The 21806-nt window shown below is 41.6% G+C and overlaps 1 protein-coding gene and 1 pseudogene across 4 annotated transcripts; both read left to right on the top strand.

Moving 5' to 3' along the window:
* The first annotated feature begins 4961 nt into the window (after window positions 1-4961).
* LOC119914788 (zinc finger protein 664-like) lies at window positions 4962-18368 on the top strand. 4 transcript variants are annotated; one of them, XM_038734326.1, is made up of 4 exons: window positions 4962-5236; window positions 8811-9242; window positions 13486-13917; window positions 17853-18368. In XM_038734326.1, exons 1-4 carry the CDS (start codon window positions 5065-5067, stop codon window positions 18218-18220), a joined length of 1404 nt encoding a protein of 467 aa, XP_038590254.1. In that variant the 5' UTR covers window positions 4962-5064; the 3' UTR covers window positions 18221-18368. The 4 variants fall into 4 exon arrangements, with proteins under 4 accessions (XP_038590254.1, XP_038590240.1, XP_038590260.1 ...); XM_038734312.1 differs by lacking the exon at window positions 17853-18368 and having other exon boundaries at window positions 13486-16885; XM_038734332.1 differs by lacking the exons at window positions 13486-13917; window positions 17853-18368 and adding an exon at window positions 9747-12490 and having other exon boundaries at window positions 8811-9494.
* Window positions 18369-18386: 18 nt separating this feature from the next.
* Window positions 18387-19098, top strand: LOC119914842 (annotated as a pseudogene).
* The last annotated feature ends 2708 nt before the right edge of the window (window positions 19099-21806 follow it).

The following is a 21806-nucleotide window of genomic DNA, read 5'->3' as shown; positions in this document are numbered from 1 at the left end:
ATGTTTTCTTATTGTGCAAATAAACCTTCCTTAAAGCATTTTCAGTTATTTAACATTTTTCATTGCAAGCAACATTTTTATTTATTCATTTAACAAATACTTTCAATAAGTGCAGGCTATATATATACAATAGGTGTTGGCAGAGAGGCATGTAAATTTTGTGTGAAAATGTTGTACTTGTTTAGTCAATATGGATAATAGATAAAAAGTCAGTGATGTGGTGCTCATAGAAAATACTGTATCATATTTGTAACTTGACCCTGAGGCTGTAGTCCCACAGTCTGACAGCCAGTCTGGCAATCTAGTAAGTATTACCTGAAGGACATCCACAGGTGCACAGTTCCTGCTGTGCTAATTGATGAGTGTTTTACAAACTTTTAGATGTCTGAACTGCACACACTTGAAAAAATTAACAAAATAAAATATCAGCAAAACCCCGGCAGGACTTGGATTTAGATATGGAGATAAAAAGAGGTACTGAGGAAACTGACTTAAAAATCCAGCAACTAGAAAGAGAAGTGATCATTGCACACTGTAACACTAATGTTTTAATCATTGTTGATCCCAGGGAGAGAAAGAAACTGGTCAAAAAACCTTGTGGTATCCTCTCCCTGTTGTTTCGTGAATAAACAGTGCGCAATATAGGCTCAATTGAAGTGGGACTATAATTTGGGAGTATTATACAATTATGAAACCTATTAAATGTATATAGATCTATATATATATCCAGTGTTGGGCAGTAGCATCGCTACAAGTAGCGCTGTTACTAGTTTTGTCATGCCAAGGTAGTTATCCCCGATAGAAAGTGTTTCCCCTGCCCCGGGAAGCTAGCACACGGCTTATATAACGTTAAAGGTTCAGTGTGCAAGTTCTAGTGACAGCTAGTGGTAAGGGTTGCGAATTGCACCCCCCCTTCCCTACCCAAGCGAGCAGTATAGCTACGGTGCCTGAGACAGGACACAGATAATCGTCTATGAGATAAAAGAGATTGCCATTCAAGAAATTAGGTTTCTTTAGATAGATGTGTTAAGAAATTATATAAATTATGTAAAACCATATGTTTTTTTGAATGTTATTGTTACTTTTTCATGAATAAACAACAGCCACATGAAGAAATTAAGTGCTACATGATGTCTCAATAATACATTATTTTACAACATACCAGAGAAAATGAAGAAGATCTCAAAAATTATTACATCTAGTGCATCCTCTCAATTTCTTAATTAGATAAGCAATCTGCAACTATTACCAAAATGTCTTTTGAATTTTTTGAAATACAACAGAAACACAAAGTAGTACTGACAGCCATAATTTGTGGTAAACGTTTTAATGGGCATTTAGCATGTGAAAGTACAAATTACATACAGTATTTGTGTGCACAGTGGGACGCAATATCCAATAACTTTTTAATGCAAATTCGTAAAGTATTCATTATTGGTCACTTGATAGGCACACGGTCTTGTTATATATCACCATTAGCAGTAAACTGAAATGCATGTTATCCACCAGGGCAGTAAAATGTGAAGTTTAGCTGCTGATCTGAGCTTCTCTGCTGTTACCGTTTCATTACCAATAATATTCATCAGCTGTTTGTCTCAGGAAGGTAACGGCACACATAATTCCTGTCCACATAACAAAGCCATAACGGAGCGCTGGAAGAACTACATGAAGTTACAATCCAACTACATATTTTTTCAAAGTTCAGCTGGTTGATCTGAGCTTCGATGCTGGAAGCTCACATTTTATTGCAATCAGCGATTAGCTGATTCTCACGAACGTAACATACAAAGCCAAAAACAGAGCGCTGGAGAGATAGAGATAACTACAGGAAATTAGTCCAACTAACATAACACCACAAGCCAAAGCACAGCGCTGGAGAATAAACCAATCCAACTAACAATAAATTTTTTTCTACCAGTCAGTAAAAGTGTAGCTGGCTGATGCTTCCATGCTCTAAGCTAACGTTACAGTTTTATTGCCAATTAACGTTACTGATCAGCTGATTGTCTCGCTAAGTAACCGGCAAAGCCAAACCACAGGCTGGGGAATAAGTAGGCGCCATGAAATTAATCCATATTTCATACCACTGACAGGGGAAACATGGCTCTCTGTGATTATGGCCAGCTAATAGCTAAAGCTCTCAACCAACAGTTTTCATTTGCATCGCTAAAGTCTGACAAACAAAGTTAATTACCTGCCCAGCAGAAAACAGACAACTTCAGCACCACATTGAAAACATCTGTCCCACATTAACGTTATAGCCTTCCATCTGGGAAAATCCACAAAATCCGTGATTTCTGCCGTTAGCTGTCTGTCCCAACTCCGTCTGGCTGTCCGCTCTTGTGCTAAATAACACGTGTGTGCTCCTTCATTTGTCCAATGTCACTTCTCTTTTTACTTCTAATAAACCTGAAGACTTTGTACATATTCAATGTAGTGACGGGCGTCTACACTACCGGAATTACACAAGCAGAAGAAGAACGGCGTGATGACAAAACGCGCTCTGTAGTGCTGTTTGTTCGTTGTCGGCTACGGTAGAAACATGACGACAAAATACAGCGACCTCCACAGCAGGGTGCCCGCGGTTATGTAGATATAAATGTCTCATTCTAAGGTAATAAAAACTTATTGGTTCATTATGTAAGGTCTTAATACACCACTGAAAACCTAGTTATGGATCTCAGATTGGATTTCTGTTAATAGAGCCTCAGAAATATTACCCACTGGACTTTTTAACGCTTTTACAGGCTAACGTTACATTTTATCGAACTTCGTATGGTTCAATGCACTGAATTGAGAATGTCTACACAAGACGAGCAATTAGTTTCACTCGTAAAGCAAACATTTATTTTGCGATAGCCTGAAAATGTTACTGTTCTCCATGTTACTGTTTAGAAGCTAGATTCAGACAAGCTGTCACCTTTTTCAAGTAAGCTGCTCCTACATACGCCACCGATACTGTAAAAGCAGCATCACTGTAATCAGTTGAATGCATCCCAGCAAGCAATTTCACGGTTAAAAGACATCCAGTAGACGTCTAAACCAGGGCTGAATTTGGGCTGTCAGTGAATGTTTGGTAGATAAGCACACAAGCACAAGCGTTTCACGTTATATAAGCCGTGTGCTAGCTTCCTCTGCAAAAACCTTGTTGATAAATTAATGCTAAAACGATATATTAATCAATACACGTTATATTTTTCATTCACTTTGATGAAGTCGAGGGTCCGCCTTCACCACTGAATGCACGCGCGCTCCCGTGGCAGGGGAAACACTAACTACCTTGGCACAACACCTCTAGTGAGGAGGAATCCTTGATATGTAGTGGCAGAAACTTGTTTCCATGAGATGAGATGAGAGATTTCTCTCTCTCTCTCTCCCTCTCTCTCTATTTCTCTCAGGCCTATTGCCATGAATGTTTAAGTTTTTGCAATGACCTATAAAATATTTAAAATTATTTTAAAATGAACTTTTGCCATGTTGCTGTAGCTTAGCTTGCTGCATTTCATTGGGGGGTAGCTTCTATGTAGTGAAGCTTCATTTAATGTCGAGTAGCTAATAGCTTAGCTCACTACATTTTCCAAGTAGCTTTCCCAACACTGTATCTACTATATAGCGCAGTTTTTGATTGACCTATAACGTCTGGTGCTCGCTTTGAAGCACAATATAACATTGTAATTATGACAGTTTCGGTTAAAAGCAGAGATATTTTTAGCCTCTCACATATTCAGTCAGTCCACTATTGGTTGCCACACTTTCTTTCACTTTACTGTGCCCGTGTTACTTAATCTTTTATTTATTATTTTTCTTTACATGTATGCTTTTATTCCACGTAAACCTACTCGCTGATGTTCATTGTATGGTGCATGCATCTTCTTCTCCAATTAGGAAGCCTACTAACCACAAACTGCTATTTTAATGAAGGCTAATGAAAAATATGCAAAACACATACATAAGTACATGGAATAACTGAAAAAAACACATTGGTTTTTGTTCGGCGTGACTGCTGACTGAACAGATAAGGCACAAGGATTAATTAAGCCTGGCTGACAGCCTGGTCTGGAGCAGGCTAGCTACACAGTATAAATCGCCATGGTAATTTATATGCTACTGCTTTCATGAAACAGAGTTAAGGCTTAATTCAGCAAGGATATCTGGAAAATCCCAGCTTATATCTGGAAATCATGCCCTAAATATATTTATTTAAGGAATTAAAAGTGTATATAAAATCCCCAAAAAGAACTAAAAGAACAAAAATTACATAATATGCTCAAACACTTTCCCAGTGAAGTAACTAGCTGAACGAAGACTGAATTCTCCCCATATAATGTCTTGCCACTAACTGATTTTATTCAAGTCATCTTTATTCTTTTTACGACTGTATCTTTTATTAAAAGCTGTTCCTTCGAGCTATATCTTCTCTATATCCTTATACTAAAGAAATTGATTATATGCACCCATGTTAACAGTGGTTAACACTGTCGCCTCACAGCAAGAAGGTCATTGGTTCGAACCCTGGTCGTCCTGGCCTTTCTGTGTGAGTTTGCATGTTCTCAGGACTGGCGACCTGTCCAGGGTGTACCCCGCCTTTCGCCCGATGTCAACTGGGATAGGCTCCAGCCCCCCGCAACCCTGTACGCAGGATAAGCGGTTGCAGATGGATGGATGGATGGATATTCTAGGGAAAAAAGACAAGCATAACCATAGTACTTTTTACTTTTGATACTGAAGTATCAAAGCTGGTTCATTTGTACTCCAGTGAAATTTAAGTTGAAGACTTCTACTAATATTGAGTAATAGTGCAAATTTATCTGTACTTTTACTCAAGTACAGGATTTGTGTACTTAGTCCACCACTGCTGATAATAAACACAAGTTTTGAATAAAATGTCATCAGTTGAAAGCGGAACGAAAAGCTCCCGCACTACCGCTGTGGGAACTTAATCAGTGTGACATCCGGCGGAAGTAAACAAAACAATAGCCAGCGAAAGCTACATCTTTTGAATTCGCTGGAAGGAGTTCTTGTAGTCGTAGCGGTGCTAATTATTTTATTTGTAAGTAAACAACAATGTCTTCAGTTGAGAGTTTGAGAGAGTTTGTCAACGAGCGACTAACTGCTGCTGCTGAAGAAATATTCAGAGTTTTTAAAAACACTATCGTCGAGTACGAGGAAGAGATCGATCGTCAGCGCAGACTGCTGGATATCGTTTGGAAACCCGAAGTAAAGTTACACAGGATAGGTGAGGAAAGTTTTTATATTTTAGTAACACAAAACGGAGACAGTCCATTCATATAAAATCCAAAGTGTTTCTTATTGTTTAATATACTTGTTGTGTAACGTTACCTAACTTAATACAGAATTAGATGGTACATCCTGAATTTATTCACCACATGGTGCTTCTGCATTTACTTGCTTTATTGCCCGAACCCGAACACAGGTTGTTACAGCCACGCCTTCCCGCCGTCTCCCCCATTACGTCCTGTTTCACTACACACATGACGTCTCTAATCCAATACATGACATCCCTCCTTTTCTTGGAAATAAACACATCCACTTAAACATATAAGAATAAGTGGCTATTAACTATTTGTTTCCTTTCTATAACGCCTATTATCTTTGGCTTAGCAACTGCCTTTCCACCTGTCTCTTCAACCATATACAACACAACACAAATCACTTCAACATAAAATCACAAAGTCTGTCAGGTGCCCTTTTGAGCCACTGAGTTCTGGCTATTGGCATGTCTGATGTTCCCACATTCTGGGGTGGTGTCTGAATGTGTTTCTGTATGTAGTACACTTTCCTCAGCTCCTGTTATTTTCTCCTGTGTACTGTGCATTTGGCTTTGTTAGTCTCATATCTTTCAAATGTGTGGTGATTATCTTGTAACGTGCTCCCCTTGCAGATTTGACCACAACCTGATTTCAATTCAACTCAACTTTATTTATAGAGCACTTTCAACACCACAAGTGGAACCAGAGTGCTGTTCAGAAGGTATAAAAGAGAAAATAAAAACAGAGACAAAAAACACAGCAAACATATAACATACACAAATTACAAAGCATTATCAAATGCTAAAGAAAACAAATAAGTTTTCAGATACACCCAGATACAACACATTACAATAATCCAAACGGGATGACACAAAGGCATGAACAACCTTCTCCATATCGTCAAAAGAAAGGATAGATTTCAATTTAGATATTGATCTAAGATGGAAGAAACTATTCTTAGCGACAGCATTGATTTGCATTGATTTGTCCAATTTAAGCTCAGAGTCAAAAATGACACCAATGTTCCTTACGCTAGACAGTTTTTTCCCAGAACACAACTCCAGGCAGTCATCATCCACACACCCCTTATTTCCAAATAAAATCATCTCGGTCTTATCCTCATTTAATTGGAGAAAGTTATTCGCAAGCCAACACTTAACTTCAGCCAAACATGAATGAAGAGACTGAATGGCACATTTATGCCCATGTTTCAATGGTAAGTAAATTTGAGAATCATCCGCATACAAATGATACAGAATCCTAATTTTCTCAAAAACTGAACCTAGAGGGAGCATATAAAGGGAAAATAAAATTGGTCCCCACACACGAGGGGTAATGGAAGAAAAATGATCTGATCTTAAACTGACTGAAAAAGTCCTATCCTTAAAATAGGAAGAGAAACATTTCAGGGCTAAGCCCTAAATACCAACCTGATCCCTAAGACGATCAATAAGAATGTTGTGATCAACTGTATCAAATGCCGCTGTAAGATCTAACAAAAGCAAAACAACATGGTTTCCAGAATCAACACCTCGTAGAATATCATTAGAGACCCTCAAAAGAGCAGATTCTGTACTATGACCAGCTCTAAAACCTGATTGGAATCTATCGGAAATGTTATTCCTCATTAAGAAGTCATTAAGCTGTGCATTTACAATTTTTTCCAATATCTTAGAAATAAAAGGTAATTTTGAGATCAGACGAAACCTACTCATGTCAGAGGTGTCTAAACCATTTTTTAAAAAAGGGGCTGAATAACCGCATGCTTAAAACTAACCGGAACAACACCAGATGACAAGCTAATATTCATAATAGACAGAATACTTGGGCCAATTGAATCAAGCACCTTCTTAAACAGAGAAGACGGGAGCACATCACCAGGAGACCTGGTGGGCTTCATATGAGCAGTCATATCATTAAGCTGCTGCAAAGAAACAGGCAGAAAACTAGTTAATTTGTTCGTAGGGTCAACAGAAGGAATAAAATCAGTGACAACAGATGAAATCTGAGATCTAATTCCATCAACCTTACCAATAAAAAAGTTTTAGAACTCTTCACATGTCAGCAGAAGGAGTGAATGAAAGAGTAGCTGTAGGATGAAGAATGGCATTTACAGTAGAGAAAAGTACTCTAGAATTATTACAGTTTCTGGAAATGATGACAGAGAAATAATTTGATCTAGCCAATTTAATAGCTCTTTGATACTCGTTCAAACGGTTCTTCCTCCATGGGCCACAGTCCGGACCAAACAGACAAAATTTGGTCCGACAAAAAGAGGTGGTCTCTGTTCAGACTTTCAGACTATTTAGGCCTACAGGAAGTTTGGCAGTTGACGTGTAAACCGGAAACAAACAAATGCACGGATAAATACATTGAAATAAGGACACAATTATAAATCTCCAGAGATGCACACTGCCACATCTTTGGTTTCTCCTCGTACGGAGGTGCGGAGGGATTGCTTGCTGTCTTCTCCTCCTTTCCTGTCGGCGACGTTATAATGTTTGTGCAATGAGTATGTTTAATTGCGAATTTGAATTAGCCGTAGTAATGCCATAAAAATAATTTGGCAAATCTGCATATGTTTATTTTTTATTCATTCATTCTTGTCAAAGATACCTGCTGAACTTTTTAATAAACCAATCAATGCCAAGTATAGGGAGACGCAGCCCACATAGATGATGATGACAGGATGCAAGTGTGTCATGTAAAGTCCTTTAGTGCGGTCGCAGAATTGCAGTGTGAAACCAAACCAAAACTAACCCAATGTATCAAAACATGAACTCGGTTCCGGACCTTGGTGTGGACTTTCAGATGTTGAAAGCCCCCTCAGAGGGAGATTTTGTACTTTTTACTTCACTACATTTGTCTGACAGCTGTAGTTACTTTACAAAGTAAGATTTTTATACACAAAACACATGGAGAATGATAAAAATATGTTTTGTAATGAATTAAACTACACAACTGTTTCTACAAGTTTGTATTGTTTGTTGAAAACAAGGACTTGGATTTTGATCTCACTGTTGTGATGCTATTGGGGAAATAGCCCTACTTTATTATGTTATCATTACATGATGCATAGGTGTCATTTACACTGGGGACGCTGGGGACATGTCCCCACCACATTTTGAAAACATTCACCAAAGCCCACCAACAAACTATATGAGAACATGCAATGCAATTTCAAAATAGAAGAAACAAATGTGCAAAAAAAAGTAACTTAAGATACAAAACAAACAAGTTGCTGATCACTGCATTACATTCTGTTATATTTTTATATTTATGAATTGTCACCTGCTAGCTGAATTATTTGTTTCCCTTTACATAAAAAAGAGACATTTCCACAATAAAGAAAATGTCTCCAGAATGCAGGAAATTGAGTGTTTAATGCTCCAATTAATCCAATCCACACCCTGCTCATATATTTCAACATTTCGTATTTCTTCAAAATAGTGTTAATAATATTTCCTCACGTGTCTGCATTCTTTCTTTGCCATCACAGTAGTAACGTTAGCCTGTTCCTTTTGTTCTCCGTCCCTCCAGAGCTCCCACAGCAACATGTCTGTAAGGACGAGGAGGTTCTGGCTGACCAGCAGCTCTGGATTCAGGAGAGGATCCCCGGTCTGGACCAGGAGGACCCACAGCCTCCACAGGTTAAAGAGGAACAGGAGGAACTCTGTACCAGTCAGGAGGGAGAGCAGCTTGTAGTGAAGCAGGAGACTGACACCTTTATGTTGACTCCTACTTATGAGGAAAGTGACCACAGTGAAGCAGAACTGAAAAGTGACCACCAGTTCCTCTCTCACAACTGTCATGTAGCTGAGAGCCAAGATCAGAAAGGAGGCGAGCGTGAAGACTCAGGATCAACTAGAGATGTAGAGCCAAAACAAAAGAATCAAGATCATAACAGCAGAAGCCCCAGAAACAATGTACACAAGTCTACCATGTCAGAGGTTCACCATGATCCTCACACAGGTAAAAACTCTTTCACATGTGACACATGTGGAAAAGAGTTTAAGTTCAAGTCAGTATTTCAGAAACACCTGAGAATCCACACAGGTGAGAAGCCGTATTCTTGCAAAACATGTGGGAAAGGCTTCAGAACGAGCGAACACTTGCATGTTCATGTAAGATCCCACACAGGTGAGAAGCCGTATCTTTGCAAAACCTGTGGGAAAGGATTCTCTGACACTTCAACACTTACAATACATACAAGAACGCACACAGGTGAGAAGCCGTATTCTTGCAAAACATGTAGAAAATCTTTTAGCCAGAGGCATAGCTTGATAGCCCATGTGAGAACCCACACAGGTGAAAAGTCGTATTCTTGTGAAACATGTGGGAAAGCCTTCAGAACCAGCGATCACTTGCAACTTCATATAAGAACCCACACAGGAGAGAAGCCATATTCTTGTGAGACCTGTAGAAAATCTTTTAGCCAGAGGAGTAACTTGATGGCCCATCTGAGAACCCACACAGGTGAGAAGCCGTATTCTTGCAAAACATGTAGAAAATCTTTTAGCCAGAGGCATAGCTTGATAGCCCATGTGAGAACCCACACAGGTGAAAAGTCGTATTCCTGTGAAACATGTGGGAAAGACTTCAGAACCAGCCATCACTTGCAACTTCATATAAGAACCCACACAGGTGAGAAGCCGTATGCTTGTGAAACATGTGGGAAAGACTTCAGAATCAGCCATCACTTGCAACTCCATCTAAGAACCCACACAGGGGAGAAGCCATTTTTTTGTGAAACATGGGAAAGCTTCCAGAGTAAGTAGATAATTAAAAATCCACATAAGAAGAGAACACACAGGTGAGAAGCTGTAGCTTTGCATGACGAAAAGATGATGCGTCTGATTTGACACGGGACAGAAGGCAGCATAAAGACAAGTAGTCTTGTGGAAGATGATTCAGTTCTAGAGGTTTGTGGTCAAAACTCAAGAAGTCCCTGAAGTGAAGAGCTGGCAAAGTGCAGCACTAAAAGTTTTACTGAAATCACATACTTGAAAACACCTGAGGATCAATATACCTCTGGTGATGAAGTCTTTTGAGCGCCATGTGTTGAGCCACCTCAAGTCCACTACAGACCCACTCCTTGACCCCCCTGCAGTTCGTCTACAGAGCCAACAGGTCTGTGGATGATGCAGTAAATATGTACCTTCACTACACCTCCAGCACCTGGACACTTCAGGAACCTACACCAGGATCCTGTTTGTGGATTTCACCTTTGCTTTCATCACCATCATCCCTACTCTGCTGCAGGTCAAGCTCTCCCAGTTTAGCGTGTCTGACTCCACCTGCCGAGTAGATCACAGACTTCCTGTCTGACAGGAAGCAGCACGTGAACTGGGGAAACATGTCTCTGACTCCTGAGGTCATTCTCATTTCCCAAATTTCTGCTTCCTTGATCATGAATCCTTGAGCCTGTGACCCAGAAATCGATCTCAGTGCGCCATCTTGAAGGACATCTCAATTCCTAAAATGCACATCGAGGCTCGAGGAGGCTTGTTGGAGGGGCTATAAGCGAGGATACATCAGTGTATCCTTTGCAGAAGTCTTTTCAGCCACTGTGACGTTTAGAAGACGCGTGACATGCAGCTGGACCAACACATGGCTGGAGCAGGACCCTGCAGTGTCTATGTTGTATTCATAAGTTGGATTAGGTAAGCCTATTAAAAATAATCAAATGCGCAATCTCCCCTTAATGTCAGTTCACTTTGATATTTCTGATGTTATTGTTGAATGTGATGTGTGAATGGGCAGCAGGATAATAAAAATGAACACTGAATAGCGGCTGGATGAATCGCCTCTCCAGAGATGTTGTGCGCATTTACGCGCGAGCAACAGCAACATAAATTCATATTTAAATCACCTGACGCGCCAACAGGGTCGATCAAGCTCTAATATTAATTCATGTTTTCTGTTCTTCTACACATCCAAAGGTCTCACACATTTCAGTTTGAACCAGAGCATTCAGCACTGATCTGCTGTGTTTCATGTTTTAATAAAAGTGCCCATGTAGTCTGCACATGTCATTCCAACAGTAGAGTCCTGTGATGACAGTTTTAATCGGGGCTCTATGAGATAAATGTTACTGTGTCACTTTGTAAAGGGACTGATGATGAAACGCTCATCTCATGAAGCTGAGGGCTGAAATGATCTCCTGTTTTCAGGCAAAAGGCGCTCCCCCCAAAAAAGTAGTACTGTGTAGCTAGTGAATGATCAGGCTGCTGTAATCTGTGACTGTTTCTTAACAGATGCTGTAATGTTTATTGGAACCTCCAGATGTTTGTACATGTTATAATGTTGACAGGCATGTTCCTGTATTGTGAAGAAATGATCTGTAGCCTTTAGTGCCAAAAGCTGGTCTGCTGCTCTGACAGATCACAGCTCTAACAGTGGACAGATGATGCAGCTGTGCAACAGGTCATATTTAACGTTGCTTTAAAATGATGGCTCCGAGGAAAGGACATCTCATTTCGTTAAATGCCTGTTTTTCCTCGAATCCTTGAGCTTGCATCTCGGGTGGGAGGGACTAAGATGCCGCAAGGAGTTGGGGAGGTAGAAAATTGGGAAATGAGAAAGGCCCCTGGACCACCATACTGCATGCTTAATGTAATGTTTCTTACTTTGAATATGTTTTGCTAGTAGTGCTTTCATACTTTTACTTATTGCACCCTGAATAACTTCTTCCACAACTGCTTTTTTGTTTTTGTGCAAAATTTCCATTGGCAAAGTAATGTCTGGGAGTCAAAGGCAATAGTTCAGGAAAGACTAATTTCCTCATGTAATGAAGCGAGGTGGATGTAGATGTACGTCCTTGCTACTGATAATCAGTGGTGGACAGTAGGTACATTTACTCAAGTACTGTTCTTGAATTAGAGGTAGGCTTTTTGTACTTTGAATATTTTCTTTTCCTTCTGCTTTCTACTTCTACTCTGCTACATCTCAGAGAGAGATATTGTATTTTTTACTTCACTACATTTGTCTGACAGCTTTACTTTACAAAGTAAGAATTTTATACACAAAACACATGAAGAATTATTAATAAAAATGTTTTGTAATGAATTAAACTACACAACCGTTTGTACAAGTAGGTGCTGAATAATTATTGGATTGACAGAAATTTTATTTGCTGTTATTTGAATCATCGTTTTTAAATTCTGTTTGTCATGTCAGCAAGCCCTGACAAGTTTTGAATAAAATGTCATCAGTTAAAAGTGGTTCAGTGATTTTTGAAGATGGCTATCAACAAATTCCCTGGAACGAGTGGGCTCGCAACCAATTTTTATTTGTTCTTTTGGAAGAGTGTAAAAAAATATATTATTTCAAGCACTGAGAGGGTATAGAGAAGAAAGAACTGATGTCAAGCATGAAACAAGGTATAATCATACTGATTCCTAAAGCTGGCAAAGATAAAAGAATATAAGATAAATTGAGACCAATTGCAATGTTTAATTCTGTAGCACATAACACACCAGTGTGGAATAACAGTTACACATTGCTTAATAGAGAATCTGTGTACATAAAGGAATGATCTAACGGGATTTGGGCTGTTGCTGATTTTAAAGGATGAGAATAGAAATTTGTTACAGCATGAGGAGTTTTGTAGCTAATTTCTACTCCAATGTTCTTTCAAATACTACAATATAAAAATATAAATATAAAATATGATAAGATGGCTGGTTGGAATGTACCTGTTTATTAAGTTGAAAGCGGAACGAAAAGCTCCCGTACTCGCGCTGTCGGAACTTCAACAGTGTGACATCCGACGGAAGTAAGCAATACAAGCGCCAGCGTTAGCGTATCTTTTAAAATCGTTAAAGTTATTGTAGTCGTGTCGTCGCTAATTATTTCACTGTAGTTCAGCAACAATGTCTTCAGTTGAGAGTTTGAGAGAGTTTGTCAACGAGCGACTAACTGCTGCTGCTGAAGAAATATTCAGAGTTTTTAAAAACACTATCGTCGAGTACGAGAAAGAGATCGATCGTCAGCGCAGACTGCTGGATATCGCTTGGAAACCCGAAGTAAAGTTACACAGGATAGGTGAGGAAAGCTTTATTATATTAGTAACACAAACGAGAGGAGATCGATTTATATATATATATATATATATATATAAATACTGGTACTCATTTCCTCACGTGTCTGCATTTCTTACTTTCCCATCACAGTAGTATGGTTAGACTGTTCCTTCTGTTCTCTGTCCCTCCAGAGCTCCCACAGCAACATGTCTGTAAGGAGGAGGAGGTTCTGGCTGACCAGCAGCTCTGGATTCAGGAGAGGATCCCCGGTCTGGACCAGGAGGACCGACAGCCTCCACAGGTTAAAGAGGAACAGGAGGAACTCTGTACCAGTCAGGAGGGAGAGCAGCTTGTAGTGAAGCAGGAGACTGACACCTTTATGTTGACTCCTACTTATGAGGAAAGTGACCACAGTGAAGCAGAACTGAAAAGTGACCACCAGCTCCTCTCTCACAACTGTCATGTAGCTGAGAGCCAAGATCAGAAAGGAGGCGAGCATGAAGACTCAGGATCAACTAGAGATGTAGAGCCAAAACTAAAGAATCAAGATCACAACAGCAGAAGTCCCAGAAACAATGTACACAAGTCTACCATGTCAGAGGTTCACCATGATCCTCACACAGGTAAAAGGTCTTTCAGATGTGACACATGTGGAAAAGAGTTTAAGTTCAAGTCAGTATTTCAGATACACCTGAGAATTCACACAGGTGAGAAGCCGTACCTTTGCAAGACCTGTGGGAAAAGATTCTCTGACAGTTCAAAATTAAAACAACATACGAGAACGCACACAGGTGAAAAGCTGTATTCTTGTGAAACATGTGGTAAAGACTTCAGTACTAGCACTTTATTGATACGCCATACAAGATCCCACACAGGTGAGAAGCCGTATTCTTGTGAAATATGTGGTAAAGGCTTCGGAACCAGCGAACACTTGCATGTTCATATAAGATCCCACACAGGTGAGAAGCCGTACCTTTGCAAAACCTGCGGGAAAAGATTCAGTGATATTTCAACATTTATAAAACATGAGAGAACCCACACAGGTGAGAAGCCATATTCCTGCAAAACATGTGGAAAATCTTTTAGACAGGGGAGTACCCTGACAGCCCATCTGAGAACCCACACAGGTGAAAAGCCATATTCTTGCAAAGCATGTGGAAAATCTTTTAGACAGGGGAGTACCCTGATAGCCCATGTGAGAACCCACACAGGTGAAAAGTCGTATTTTTGTGAAACATGTGGGAAAGCCTTCAGAACCAGCGATCACTTGCAACTTCATTTAAGAACCCACACAGGTGAAAAGCCGTATTCTTGTGAAACATGTGGGAAAGCTTTCAGAATCAGCAATCACTTGCAACTTCATATAAGAACCCACACAGGTGAGAAGCCGTATGCTTGTGAAACATGTGGGAAAGCTTTCAAAGTAAGTAGTCAATTGAAAAACCACATAAGAAGAGAACACACAGGTGAGAAGCTGTAGCTTTGCACGATGAAAAGATGTGTTGATGCGTCTGATTTGACACGGGACAGAAGGCAGCATGAAGACAAGTAGTCTTGTGGGAGACGATTCAGTTCTAGAGGTTTATGGTCAAAACTCAAGAAGTCCCTGAAGTGAAGAGCTGGCAAAGTGCAGCACTGTGCTAAAAGTTTTACTGAAATCACATACTTGAAAACACCTGAGGATCAATATACCTCTGGTGATGAAGTCTTTTGAGCGCCATGTGTTGAGCCACCTCAAGTCCACTACAGATCCACTCCTGGACCCCCCCTGCAGTTCGTCTATAGAGCCAACAGGTCTGTGGATGATGCAGTAAATATGTACCTTCACTACACCTCCAGCACCTGGACACTTCAGGAACCTACACCAGGATCCTGTTTGTGGATTTAACCTTTGCTTTCATCACCATCATCCCTACTCTGCTGCAGGTCAAGCTCTCCCAGCTTAGTGTGTCTGCACTCCACCTGCATGGTAGATCACAGACTTCCTGTCTGACAGGAAGCAGCACGTGAACTGGGGAAACATGTCTCTGACTCCTGGACCTCCTCCCCCATCACCGTGTGCTACTCCAGTCAACACTGTGGAGGCCTTCTGCTTCCTGGGAACCATCATCTCCCAGGGTCTGAAGTGGGAGCTAAACATTAGCTCCATCACCATAAAAGCCCAGCAGAGGATGTACTTCCTGCAGCAGCTGAACAAGTTCAGTCTGCCAGAGATAATGATGGTACACTTTTACAATGCTATCATATAGTCTATCTTCACCTCCTCCATCACCATCTGGTACGCTGCTGCCACTGCCAGGGACAAGGGCATTATTCACTCTGCAGAGAAGGTGATCAGCTGCAATCTTCCGTCCCTTCATTACCTGTACACCACCAGAACTCTGAGGCGAGCAGAAAAGATTGAGGCTGATCCCTCCCACCCCGGACAAAAACGGTTTCACATTCCCCTCCAGCAGGACCAAAAGCCCCACACCACATGAAAAATTTCTTCCCATCTGCAGCTGGCCTCAACAAGAGATTCTGAAATTCTTCACCACCTTTTATGCCACAATAGACACTTTGCAGGTCAAGATTTTGTTGTGTAAGAAATATATTATTCCAAGCACTGAGAGAGTATATAGAAAAGAAATAACTGATGTCAAGCATGAAACGAGGTATAATCAGACTGATTCCTAAAGCTGGCAAAGATAAGATAATTTGAGACCAATTACAATGTTTAATTCTGCATATACCCCATAAAACACCAGTGTGAAATAACGGTTACGTATTGCTTAATAGAGAATATGTGTAGAGGAATTATCTAATTGGATTTGGCCTGTTGCTCATTTTATGGATGAGAATAGACATTTGTTACAGCATGAGGAGTTTTGTACAAAATTTCAACTCCAATGTTCTATAAAATACTATAAAAGAGTGATCAAAGCTATACCAATCCCTTTCAGATCATTTATTAAAGAAAACATTCTGTACTCAAAGGGATCCTCCTGAGCTGAGGCAGCTTTGCATTGATGGAATTGACATTTGTGTTGATAAATGTACCAGCAGTATTAGAATCATTCTGGTGAAGGGACGTTACCCTGACCCAGTGAGGAAGGACATATGTTCAAGTTGAAGAGGTGAGGAAAATACGAAAAATAATTATATTTTGTTTCCACTTCCTCCTTAGGTAAAATAAGTAAATGTTAAAATTTTTAAGAGATTTACCCAACAAAGTGATTTTTCAGATTGAGATTTAATTTTGATAAATTGTTAATAAATTGTGTATTTTGGGAAAGGGAAATTGAAAGTTTTTTTTATTGTGAATTTGTGCAGTCCTTTTGGTGTGATATGTGGAGCTGGCTGCAGTCCAAGAAGATGGTGTCCTCACCACTTACCACGAAGACAGTCAAGTTTGTATTGTTTGTTGGAAATAAGGACTTGGATCTTGTTCTCAGTGTTGTGATTCTATTGGGGAAATAGCCCTACTTCATTGTTTTTATTTTTATATTGATTTACCTTATTATTGTATAACTTTCTGTCATTTGATGTGAAGCCTGTTTTCGCTTAAAATGATGTAAGGGTTGTTGTGAAATATAAAACATGATAAAATGGCTGGTTGGTTTGTACCTGTTTATGTTTGTTATGACCTGGCTCAAAAGGCCACAACAAAAGGGAGACACACCATGGTAAAAGGTTACATATGTTTATTTAACGAAAATAAGCCAAATCAATAGTTACTTCAAATTAACATAATTAATGTATGAGGTATGTAGTCTGTGGTTTTAGTAGTGTCTGTGCAGGATGATGGTTGCATGGGTGTATGTGTGAAGGTGTTGTAGCATGCAAACAAAACAAATACCACAACGCAACAGTGCAACCAAAGAAAACCAAACTAAATTAAAGACCAGGGAGCCGGCCGCAGGGAGGTCTGATCTGGTCCTGATAGCAGCTCCCTGCAGAATGAGAAAACAATCCCAAATACTCTACAGGGCAATTAGCCCAGGTGCCCAGAGCCACTGCAATCAGCCCCTCCTCCAAGAGAGAGAGAGACCACACTCATGACCCCACAGGGCGTCACAATGTTCAATAAAAGAAGTTGAAAGCTGAACGAAAAGCTCCTCACTTTCGCTGTCAGAAATTCAACAGTGTGACAGCCAGCAGAAGTAAACAATACAAGCGCCATTGGTCGTGTATCTTTCAAATTCGCTGGAAGTTATTGTAGTTGTATCGCCGCTAATTATTTCATTGTAATTAGGCAACAATGTCTTCAGTTGAGAATTTGAGAGAGTTTGTCAAGAGCCACTAACTGAGTTTTTAAAAACACTATTGTCGAGTACGAGGAAGAGATCGATCGTCAGTGCAGACTGCTGGATATCGTTTGGAAACCCGAAATAAAGTTACACAGGATAGGTGAGGAAAGATTGATTATATTAGTAACACAAAACAGAGGAAATCGATTTATATAAAATCCAAAGTGTTTAAATGTATACTGGAACTCATTTCCTCATGTGTCTACATTTTGTTCTTTCCCATCACAGTAGTAATGTTAGCCTGTTCCTTTTGATCTCTGTCCCTCCAGAGCTCCCACAGCAACATGTCTGTAAGGAGGAGGAGGTTCTGGCTGACCAGCAGCTCTGGATTCATGAGAGGATCCCCGGTCTGGACCAGGAGGACCCACAGCCTCCACAGGTTAAAGAGGAACAGGAGGAACTCCTGACTACCAGTCAGGAGGGAGAGCAGCTTGTAGTGAAGCAGGAGACTGACACCTTTATGTTGACTCCTACTTATGAGGAAAGTGACCACAGTGAAGCAGAACTGAAAAGTGACCACCAGCTCCTCTCTCACAACTGTCATGTAGCTGAGAGCCAAGATCAGAAAAGAGGCGAGCATGAAGACTCAGGATCAACTAGAGACGCAGAGCCAAAACTAAAGAATCAAGATCACTAATGGAGAAGCCCCAGAAACAATGTACACAAGTCTACCATGTCAGAGGTTCACCATAATCCTCACACAGGTAAAAAGTATTTCACATGTGACACATGTGGAAAAGATTTTAAGTACAGTCAGTATTTCAGCAACACCTGAGAATTCACACAGGCGAGAAGCTGTGGGAAAGACTATAGAAACAGACTTAACTTGCAATACCATATGAGAACCCACAAAAGTGAGAAGCCGCATTCTTGCAAAACATGTGGGAAAGACTTCAGAACCAGCAATGAATTACAACTCCATATGAGAACCCACACAGGTGAGAAGCCGTATTCTTGCAAAACGTGGAAAATCTTTTAGCCAGAGGAGTAACTTGATGGCCCATTTGAGAATCCACACAGGTGAGAAGCCGTTTTCTTGTGAAACATGTGGTAAAGACTTCAGGACCCGCTATCAACTGCAAATCCATATAAGATCCCACACAGGTGAGAAGCCGTTCCTTTGCGAAACCTGCGGTAAAAGATTCAGTGACAATTCAGCATTTAAAGAACATACGAGAATCCACACAGGTGAGAAGCCGTATTTTTGTGAAACGTGTGGGAAAGCTTTCAGAGGTAGTACTCAATTGAAAATTCACAGAAGAAAACACACAGGTGAGAAGCTGTATTCTTGCAGAACATGTGGAAAAGTCTTTATCCAAAGGTATAACTTGATAGCTCATCTGAGAACCCACACAAGTGAGAAGCTGTATTCTTGCAGAACATGTGGAAAAGTCTTCAATTCAATTAAATTTTATTTATATAGCGCCAAATCACAACAACAGTTATCTCACAGCGCTTTTCATAAAAGAGCAGGTCTAGACCGTACTCTATGATGGTATTTACAGAAGCCCAACAGTTCCCACCAAGAGCAAGCACTAGGCGACAGAGGCAAGGAAAAACTTCCTTTTAAGAGGCAGAAACCTCTTTACAGACAGTAAAGGTGATGTTGCTATAGACTAAATGAAAAATGGTACAGATATTTATAGTAGTGTTAATGATAATAATCATAATGTTAATGATTATAATAACAATAATAACAAGAGGACTAGTAACAATAGTTGTTGCAGCAGAGGGTGTCGAGCAGGAACAAGGGGGCAGCAGGTGACCCTCAGCCACAGATCCAGACTCCACAGCTCCAGAGCCAGAAAACCTGCAGGAAGTGATAGGAGGAGAGAGGAGAGGGACGAGAAAGCACAAGACTACCAGAAAGGGGAGAAGTTGTGTTAGTAACATGCAATAATGGGATGAGGTTGCATACAGAGGGAGAGAAAGTAGAGGAGAGAGGAGCTCAGTGCATCATAGGAAATCCCCCGGCAGTCTAGGCCTATAGCAGCATAACTAAGGGATGGTTCAGGACTAACCTGAGCCAGCCCTAACTATAAGCTTTATCAAAGAGGAAAGTCTTAAGCCTACTCTTAAATGTGGAGATGGTGTCTGCCTCCTGAACCCAAACTGGAACCTGGTTCCACAGGAGAGGAGCTTGATAGCTGATTGCTCTGGCTCCAAGTCTACTTTTGGAGACTCTAGGAACCACAAGTAACCCTGCATTCTGGGAGCGCAGTGCTCTGGTTGGGTAGTAAGGTACTATGAGCTCTTTAAGATAAGATAGTGCCTGACCATTAAGAGTTTGGAGGTAAGAAGAATGATTTTAAATTCTACACACCGTCGTCAGCAGGTTCCAGCATGCCAGGACGCAAGGAGAGGTGTTCCGGCAGTATCTCCCTCGCCAGTCTGGGTCCAGGATTTCAACGGCTGCAGAGAGCCCAGTCGTCGTCCAGCTCCTACCGCCAGAAACAGTGTCGCTTCTTGGGTACCCTCAGCGGGGGGGGCCCCTCCCCCCTCCTGGTGAACATTTCCCCATGGATCCTGCGCACTGTAGTGAGTGGGTACAGACTGCAGTTCCGGGTCCGCCCACCCAGGTTCAACAGGGTGGTCTGGACTGTGGTGCACCCGGAGCAGGGCCCGGTGTTGGGACAAGAAGTTTGCTCGCTGCTGGAGAAGGGGGCCGTGGAGCTCGTTCCCCCGCCAGCCAGGGAGTCCGGGTACTTCGTAGTTCCCAAGAAGGACGGAGGGTTGCATCCGATTTTGGATCTGTGGCGCCTGAACCGGTCTCTGAGGAGATTTGGGTTCAATATGCTCACCATCCCCGCCATCGTGTGTCACATCCAATCCGAGGATTGGTTTGTCACGATAGATCTACGAGATGCATATTTCCATATCTCCATCCATCCCTCTCACAGGAAGTTCCTGAGGCGTACCAATATCGGGTTCTTCCGTTCGGCCTAGCACTCTCCCCTCGCACGTTCACCAAGTGTATGGATGCAGCTCTGGCCCCGCTGAGGCTCCAGGGCATCCGCGTGCTGATCTACATCGATGACTGGCTCATTCTGGCCCGTCTCGGGAGTTGGCTGTTTGGCATCAAGAAGTGGTCCTTGGCCACCTTCAGTGTTTGGGGCTTCGGCTCAACGCGAAGAAGACGGACTACGTTCCTAGGGGTGGTATGGGACTCAACGTCGATGCGGGCCCAACTATTTCCATTTTGTCCACGGTAACCGGGGTGAAGCTAGGCCTCACCATCACAGTGAAACACTTTCAGAGGGTGTTGGGTCTCATGGCAGCTGTATCCAGCGTAATACCTTCTGGCCTGCTACATATGAGAGCCCTGCAGTGGTGGTTGAAGACCAAGGGGTTCTCCCCGAGGTGGAACCCGTTCCGTCTGATACGGGTTATGAGCAGGTGCCTTCGTTCCCTGTCTGTATGGAAGAAACCTTGGTTCTTGTCCCAGGGTCCCAAGTTGGGAGCGCCATGTCGCCGGACAATTATTTTGACAGACGCCTCCCTCACGGGGTGGGGCGCGGTCATGGACGGCTGCTTTTCAAGAGGATCCTGGCAGGAGCGTCATTTCTTGTGGCATATAAATTGCTTGGAAATGTTGGCAGCTTTCTGCCCGACCTCCGAGGTTGCCATGTCCTTGTCAGGACCGACAGTACGGCAGTGGTGGCCTATTTGAATGACCGGGGGGTCTGCGCTCGCACCCATTGTGCAGACTGGCGCATCAGATCCTCCTGTGGTCCCAGCAGAGACTATTGTCTCTTACGGGCCCAGAACCAGGGAGCGGACCTGCTGTCGAGACAGGGGCTGAGGCCTGGGGAATGGAAAGGTTCGGCCCAATAGACGTGGACCTGTTTGAGACTACGCACTGTCCACTGTGGTTCTCCCTCTTCGCCCCGTCACAAGTTTTATTATGACGGGGTGGTATGTGACGTGGTGGTAAATTTCTACCTAAAATGGCTGCAGTTCTCTATGTGGTTAAATTCCTGACCAGTTTTCCCAATCTATTTTGCGTGACGGGGTGGCTGGTTTGAGCTTGACAGACCTTGAATAATACTTAACAAAAATTAACAAATAAACAATGTAAATTAATCTCAGTACATGCCTGCCTTTGTTATAGGCAGCACCAAAAGCTCAAATGATGTCACTTCCTCTTTGTGATGTCATTTAAAGCAAGATTTTTTTGGGCCAAAACAAGTTAGTATGACAGGGTGGTAAGTCAAACTGAGGGA

The sequence above is a fragment of the Micropterus salmoides genome, unplaced genomic scaffold (genome assembly GCF_014851395.1).
Source record: "Micropterus salmoides isolate LMB-PRFRI ecotype aquatic unplaced genomic scaffold, ASM1485139v1 Ms_hic_scaffold_1, whole genome shotgun sequence".
NCBI lineage: Eukaryota > Metazoa > Chordata > Actinopteri > Centrarchiformes > Centrarchidae > Micropterus > Micropterus salmoides.
The sequence above is the reverse complement of the archived record's forward strand: the minus strand, read 5'-3'. Positions and strand labels throughout refer to the sequence as shown.